Below are 7,922 nucleotides of genomic sequence, written 5' to 3'. Positions count from 1 at the left end.
CACTGGCGTGGGGCCCTGTGCCCGGGAGGCAGGAGCGACAGCAGAGGCCTCACACACGGCTCATCCCAGGCTGCCTCCTCTTCAGAGTCCAGCCCCCCAGGAGTAATTTTTCATCCGGCCTGAAGAGCACGGAGCCCCTGCCCTCTGGGCCTCTCCTTGGAGGGGACTATAAGCCCATGGCTCGGTCTTAACCCAGATCTGGCCAACCGTGCGACCCAGGGCAACTTAGAGCACGGACAGCAGGTGGTGGACCGGAGGACGGGAGCCGCCGGGAGCAGGGCGGAGGGGCGGGCACCGAACAGGCACCAGACGGGGTCGGCCGAGCTGAGTGCTGTGCGCGCTGCTGGTCGGTGCGGCCCTAACTCGGGCGGGCCGAGCGGGGAAGAGGCTGAGACCAGGCGTGGGCGCCGCCGGGGGAGCGTGGGCGCCGCCGGGGGAGCGTGGGCCCGTCCCGGCCTGCTGCGTGGGCCCGCCGTGAGAGCGGAGGGCAGAGACCCGCAGACGGGACGCGGCGCGTCTGACGAGCTCGGGACCGGCCCGGCCGCCGGGACCCCCACGCGACCGGCGCGCGGAGTGTCGGGGAAGCGGCCGAGGAAGGGCCCGGGGCCGGCACCGGTCACAGGGTCCGCGCGGGGACGGCCCCTCCCGGAGCACAGCGTCCTCACCCGGGGCCCTTGCGGCCCGAAGGTGCGTGGCCACCGGGGGGCGCGGGGCGCGGGGGCTGCCGGCGCCGCCCGGGCACACAACCCAGGCCTTCGCGGAACCGCGCCGAAGGAGAAGCCGGTCTCCGCCGTAGCCGTCGGCTCCGGCCCCGCCCCCGGACTTCCGGGCCAGCTCCGCCCCCGCCCCCGGACTTCCGGGCCAGCTCCGGCCCCGCCCCCGTGCTCTGCGCACGCGCGGGCGCCATATTGACAGCGGCTGGTCGGCCGTGGCTGTGGCGGTCGGTGTTCTTCCTCGTGAAGAGTCTCGGTGGACGTCTCCACGCTTCCGAGTCCCGCTGGTGAGCTTTTGCCCCTGGGCACCCGCGGAAGGTTGGCCGCGCTCCCCGCGGGCGGGGCTCGTGAACGTCTCGGCCTGCGGCAGCCACCAAAGCACCCAGGGTGCCATGACTCTGCACCCGCTTTCTCCGCGACAGGCCGGCCGTCGTGGGGCTCGCCTGCGGGGCGCGCGTCTGGGTCGGGGCCGGGGCCGGGACTCGAGCTGGGATCCAGCGCGCACGTCGTGGCCGGGACGGGGCTCGAGCTGGGATCCAGCGCGCACGTCGGGGCCGGGACTGGGGCTCGAGCTGGGATCCAGCGCGCACGTCGGGGCGGGGCTGGGGTCCCAGCTGGGATCTAGAGCGCATGTCGGGGCCGGACTGGACCAGGCCGGGGCGAGGGCCGGTGCCGGGGCGGGGTTCGAGCTGGGATTTAGCGCACGGGTCCGGCCTGGGTCCAACGTTGGACCCAGTGCGCACATCGGGGCGGGGCTGGGGTCGGAGCTGGGATCTAGTGCTCCCGTCCCAGTTGGGGATTGGGCTCCGCATCGGGCGAGCTTGGCGGAGTCGGGACTGGGGTGGGGTTTTGGTGCACACTCTGGGGCTGGGGCTGGGGCCAGCGTGGGGTTGCACAGGTGGGATGGGGGCGTCACTTGGGAGGGTGGGTACCCGAAAGTTGCCCTGGGGCTTGTGCTCAGGGCTGTCCTTCCCTTTCCCCTGCTGACTAGTGTACAGCCTCCTAACTGGTTACCTTTCCTCGTGCTCTCCTCAGCTACAGTGATCTTCCTAAACGTCATCCGGTTCCCGCGGCTCTGTCTGTGGCCCACAGTCTTGCCGTGGAGCCCCGTTGCCTGAGAGAGAACATTTGCAGTTTTTACTTGGGTTGGGGGGCTTTCAGGGTTGGGGTCTGGCTTGGATCTCTAGCTTATCTCTCTAAGCTTGCTTCTCAATATTCTGGGATTTAGGAAAATGGGCTTTGCAGCCTGAAGTTTGGCATTTACACTAAATTGCACTGAGCCCCATTGCTGGCTTTTGCGGGAATAGTAAGATCACCACCCCTACCTCCTCTAGGTGGGGACTCCCCATCATCCTGGAGAAAGAAAGCCTCAGCCTCTTCACTGGGCATTCGAGGCTCGCGCGCGTCGGTGTACGTGCCCAGCTCTCTAGATGCTTCAGGTTTAATTTTAGTTTAGCAGTTTGTCTCTCACCTTGAGCAGGCGTTCTCCTCTGCCTGGGCTGCTCTCCCCATCTTCCCGTGCTCTTCCTCTTAGGCCCAGTGGTGCCCAGCCTTATTTGTCTCTCCCATGTCTAACTTGAACTCATTTATTTTTATTTTTAGTTTTGGTAATTGTTTCCCAAAAAACAATGGTGTCTGCCTCCCTCACCTGAGTGCCAGATTGTAAGCTCTGCAGGGAAGGGATTGGTGTTCACTGTTCTGGGATTCCAGCATCTGGCCTCGTGCCTGCTTCATTGTGGATGTTAGATGAGTGAAGGGAGTGAACAAAACAGATTTTTCTTTTTAAGTCAGGAAATGCTCCTTAAGTTGTAAGTTTCACTTTAATAATGATCCTATTTTCTTCTTACAGGAATTACGTAAAGTTCAGAAAACATGGTGAGTTGCTATGCATGCCCGTGAGCTGTTGCGTGATAAATGCTGTTGCTTGTGCCCCTAGACTAGCGTGAGGAAACAGGACGGAAGGTAGAAAAGCCGCGACGGTGTCTTCCTCCCTGTCGGTCCCTCCCGCACACTGAGCTTTGCGGGCCCGGGTGTTTCATAAGATGCTTCGTGGACTGACTTCTGCTGGGCAGGACTCACTTGCCTGTTTTTTCTTTGCAGTCTCGAAGATACGACTCCAGGACTACCATATTTTCTCCAGAAGGTAAAATTGAAACTGTTTAAGCTATCTCAAATTTAAAAATGTCTGTAGAGTTTGCACTAAAATGCGGAGGGGAGGGGATCTGCAGACTTTTTTTTTTTTTTTTTTTTAAGTTTTATATAAGTGTTGTCTGCACCCGACATTGGGCTCAAACCCACGACTCTGAGGTCAGGAGTCCCATGCTCTACTGACTGAGCCAGCCAGGTGCCCCTATGTAGGAACTTTTTTTTAAATTCTTTGCTTAGTTTGGACTGATTCTGGCCACCAGGTTGGTTGGGTGCCTCATCAAGGGTGAAAGTGAGGCTCTTGTGTGTGTCCTGCCAGTGGTGTGACTGACTCCCTGGGGGCCGTGCTGCTGGGTGCTCACTGCTGGTGTCTTGTAGGTCGCCTGTACCAGGTGGAGTACGCCATGGAAGCTATTGGGCACGCAGGCACCTGCTTGGGGATTCTAGCGAACGATGGTGTTTTGCTTGCAGCAGAGAGACGTAACATCCACAAGCTTCTAGATGAAGTCTTTTTTTCTGAAAAAATTTATAAACTGAATGAGTAAGTGAGATCTTAGGGAACGGAGTGGAAAGCGTCTCACTTTCTCACACAGTGGGATGGCACATATGTTGGGAGAGCTGTTCTGTGCGTCATCATGGTAAATTGACATCATGGTAAAATTGAAGAGAACGGTTTTTACCGCTGAGAGTTTCTGCTTTTAATTTTTCTTGTTTGAAACCTCCTCGAGCCCCAGGCCTCATGTTACCCTCTTGAAGCGCAGAGCCAAGCCCTCCGTGGGGAACCGGAGTTGTGTATTGATAGGACTTGGGCTTGGTAGTCCCACAGATTTGGGTGAGTTTAGAAGCTGTGACCCGACACCGATTATGTAATGTCTCTGGGTCTCAGCCTGCTGGAGCAGTCCCGGCAGGTCAGTGAAGTGAATAAACACAGACACACCAGCCCAGCGTGCAGCTCCTAGCAGGCCCTCCAAGCATTGTTCAGACTAGCTGCTCCGGGGTTCTGTGGAATTACACTGACTCTTACCAAACCACAGGCCTCCCGGAGGTGTGGGACAGTTCAGCCGAGCCCTGTACCCTTGGTGACAGTGGGGTGTGTGGGACTTGGCAGCTGGCAGCGAGCAGGGCTTGCTGATTGGACCGTCTCCTCAGTGGTGGGCAAGGTGATCGATGCTGCTGGGCTTCTCTGGTGGGCTTATCCGAAGGAGCTCTGTCCCTTCTACAGTGTCACTGTCTCAGGCTTGCCAGGCAGGACAGAGGCTCTCGAGTCTGTGGGAGAGCCAGGGCAGACCAGGGGACGAGGGCAGAGGTAGAGCTGTCGCCTTCGTGTGAGCCTAACCCTGGGCTTCTAGGCAGCCTTAGGAAAGGCCCTTCCTGTGGGTGCCCTCCCTTTCACCTCCATCAGGCCAGGTCTCAGGAGGGAGGAGGGCACAGAGCAGCCTGTCTCCCTGTCTGGTAAGACCTCTCTCGCCTTTGTGGGTGAGTCTTGGGATTTACTTTCGCTTCTTCATGGTATTCCCTTGCCTGTTCACAGGGCAGTGATGGTAAATACATCTGTTGGGGAATTCATGGGTGCATTTGTTTAGTTTTTGTGGAATGACATCTGGTTGAAAGTCTGTAAAGGTGAAACTTTTGTCAGTGGCTTTGGAGCAAGGGTGGTACATTTCTGACGGAACTCGCAGACCTCTGCTTACTGATCCCTGTCTTCCTTTTCTCAAGGGACATGGCCTGCAGCGTGGCAGGGATCACTTCCGATGCGAACGTTCTCACTAATGAGCTGCGGCTCATTGCTCAAAGGTATGCTTGTAAATAGCGTCGGTGCAGGTACCTGCATTAGTGGCCGTATTTCTAAAGAGGAGTCATGAAAAAATGTAGTCCTGGAAAATTCAAGTTTTCTTAGACCAAAGTTGTAACATGTTACTTCCTCTAAGCATATCACAGTGCGGCCATGCTCTCCTCCCCTCTTGGAATCACAAGTAACTGTCCCTGTGGCACAGATTTATTTCCAGAGGGTGTATTTGTTTGCTTAGGGTGTATCTGTGTTTTAGAACAAACTATTAATATGCCATTTTCTTTGTCACAGGTATTTATTACAGTATCAGGAGCCGATTCCTTGTGAGCAGTTGGTCACAGCGCTATGTGACATCAAACAAGCTTATACACAGTTTGGAGGTACTGAATTTTTTGAACATTGTATCCTAAAGTTAAACCATTTTATGAACAATAACCTTTTTGAGATGCTAAAAAGAAATTGAAAATGAAATAAAACACTTTGCATATCCTGCTTCACGAATTAACTGGCTTCTGCTGTGTAGATTGTCGTATGTTTTATTAATAGACTGCTGGAAGGCCATAATGCCATTTTCAAATCTGGAAACAAAATGCTTTCTACATAATAATGAAATTCAGCACCAGTCTTCTGTGTCTTTATTTCTTTTCCTGGCTGTGCCCAAATCCTAGAGACAAAAGTGGCATTTTGGCTGGCGCTTATCTGTGATGTTCAGAAAACAAAGCAGTTTATGAATGCTTCACTTCCCAGAGAAGGCTGTGGTCCCCCTCCTGGGCTCAGGGACCCATAGCGATCCCGGATTCAGATTGCTGACAGGTCTGGCTGTTTGCTGTTGCTGTTAAAGGAAAACGTCCCTTCGGTGTTTCGTTGCTCTACATCGGCTGGGACAAGCACTACGGCTTTCAGCTCTACCAGAGCGACCCCAGTGGGAACTACGGAGGCTGGAAAGCCACGTGCATCGGGAACAACAGTGCTGTGAGTACTTCTGTGCTGCGGTGAAATTGAGCAAAAGATCTGAGAACCGCCATAATTTTCGAGTGGCCGTGAGTACGAACTATTCGAAAATAGCTGCCGCTACCCTGGCCTCACGGCAGAGCATCTTTGATCCTGCTGATGAGGAGCTCGCAAGCACCGCCGATACTCCCGGGATTCCCATCTACCTCTGTAACAAAAGGAAACTCCAGTTTTCAGTGAGAAGTGGAATCAGACATAGTTATTTTTCATATCCTAGTTCTCAGACCCCTTGACTGCTATCAAGGACCCCTTGCAGGCCTGGGGAGGTCCAGGTTCCAGACCCCCTTGTCACCTCACCCCGTGTCTCCCCTCCCTGCCATTAGGGTTGTGCATGTTGGCTATAGTGCCCACAGTGATTCAGTCGTTTTTCTTCTGAAAAAGTGCAGGAATTTAAAGGAAATTCTTTGTCGATTCTCCTTTATGTCTTATAGGCAGCTGTGTCAATGTTAAAACAAGACTACAAAGAAGGAGAAATGACTTTGAAGTCTGCTCTTGCTTTAGCTATCAAAGTCCTAAATAAGACCATGGATGTGAGTAAACTCTCAGCCGAAAAAGGTAATTGGTGTTCACTCCTAACTGGCTCACTTGAGTGAGAGAAGCCATTGAGCGGCTCCTGTGTTTGCCCTGACATGTCCGAGTTCACTGAAGCCGCAGCCTTAATGAATTGAGCGGCCTTAGACCTGTTTCCTAAGCGAGGATGCTAAGCCTTTGTGAGGTTCGGTGTCGTGACCGTTAATCCCACCCTGTGTTCTGAGTGTGAGGGCTTGGGCCTGAATGTTCTCAGTGTTCCTGGTTAGAGATCTGAGTTGTGCTTTTCGTTCACAACCTATCAGTTTCTCGACAGCCTGCTCTGTGTGTGTGTGTACGTACGATAACGTGCATGTACTCACGTGTTTGTCCGTGTGCTGTGGTGTGTCTGAGGGATGACATTCGCATGAGTTGGGGTACCCTCTGTTCTTTTAAATCCTCTGATCTCTTGTGTACCCCATGTGCAGTTTTAGGTACTTCATTTAGTTTGAGCTCTATGATCATGTAAAACTATTTCTAACTAAAGTTTTCAAAAATTAGGGTCAGTTAATGGAACGATTTAGTTTAGGATACTTGAGCCCCAGGTGTTCCTTAGAAAGTGCAGTCGACTTGCAGACCGCGCTGTCGTGTACTTCTCCCTAACGTCAGGGAGGCTGTACCCCGTTTCCCTACTCAAAACCCCTCCTCTGGTGTCGGTTCACTCTGCTTGTCTGTGGTCATGGAAGCTGCTTTTTGCGCCTTCGTTTCAAAGAGCTTTCCAGAGTGCATGCAAAAGGCATGTGATTACTGGTTAGAGACTGTGCCTTCAGGGGCTCCGCGGGGATCACGGAGGCCCCACCATGTCACACTAATGGCAGGCCGCTAGAGCAGGAGGTCCGCGTGCTCTTTGAGGGAGTGCGGGCGAGTCAGAGGTCGGGATTGGTGAGGGACGTCAGCAGGAGTGTGTGTGGGGCTGGGATCGGACAGGAGGGAAGGTGCTGTTTGCTGTGGGAGCGGCCGGGAGTCGGCGTAGTGCCGGGTCTGGGCTCCGGGGAGCTGGGACTGCGAACCGTTGGCTGAGGTGTCTGCCCATAACCTTGCATAACGCGCGTGCTCCCTTGCAGTGGAGATCGCCACGCTGACGAGAGAGAATGGGAAGACGGTCATCAGAGTCCTCAAACAGAAGGAGGTGGAGCAGCTGATCAAAAATCACGAGGAGGAGGAAGCGAAAGCCGAGCGGGAGAAGAAAGAAAAAGAGCAGAAGGAGAAGGATAAATAGGAGGACCCAGGGGTTTCGTAGCACGTGTGGGGTCCCTTCAGGGCCCTCGCCGTTCTCCTTCCCACCCTGAGGAAGCCCTCACTTATTCTCGCCTGTGTGGGGAGACGCGGGTGGCAGCAGCTGCGTTGGGTCCTCGCCGTCCCTCTCCAGTTGAACCCTGCAACGCGACGGACTGCTGGTAGTGGACGCCCTCGCCCCTCCTTGTTTTGGGTAATAAAACTTGGAAAGAATGGCGGTGGCGAAGGAAGAGAGTGTCTGTGACAGGAATCGCGACGGCCCCAGGGTCAGCAGAGGCCGTGGTCTACCTGTGAGCTAGGTGCGCTGTGGCGGCCCCGTGCGCGTGGCATCCGTGTGTGGGGACAGCTGATGCAGGGCTGACTTCGTAAATGGGAGGGGGGGCGTGGCGCAGTCGGGGTTTCCTTTGCTGTTGTCCCCCTTCTGTTGGGAGCAGAACAGAGAGTCCTCGTCTGGGTGTCTG

The 7,922-nt window shown here is 55.1% G+C and overlaps 1 protein-coding gene across 1 annotated transcript; it reads left to right on the top strand.

Moving 5' to 3' along the window:
• The first annotated feature begins 879 nt into the window (after positions 1 to 879).
• PSMA4 (proteasome 20S subunit alpha 4) lies at positions 880 to 7,674 on the top strand. The gene is made up of 9 exons (XM_046010188.1): positions 880 to 1,000; positions 2,563 to 2,588; positions 2,814 to 2,856; positions 3,237 to 3,399; positions 4,575 to 4,652; positions 4,939 to 5,027; positions 5,489 to 5,619; positions 6,090 to 6,213; positions 7,290 to 7,674. Exons 2-9 carry the CDS (start codon positions 2,586 to 2,588, stop codon positions 7,442 to 7,444), a joined length of 786 nt encoding a protein of 261 aa, XP_045866144.1. The 5' UTR covers positions 880 to 1,000; positions 2,563 to 2,585; the 3' UTR covers positions 7,445 to 7,674.
• Positions 7,675 to 7,922: the final 248 nt, after the last annotated feature.

This window comes from Meles meles, chromosome 6 (genome assembly GCF_922984935.1).
Source record: "Meles meles chromosome 6, mMelMel3.1 paternal haplotype, whole genome shotgun sequence".
Lineage (NCBI taxonomy): Eukaryota > Metazoa > Chordata > Mammalia > Carnivora > Mustelidae > Meles > Meles meles.
This window is presented reverse-complemented; position numbering and strand designations above follow the sequence as displayed.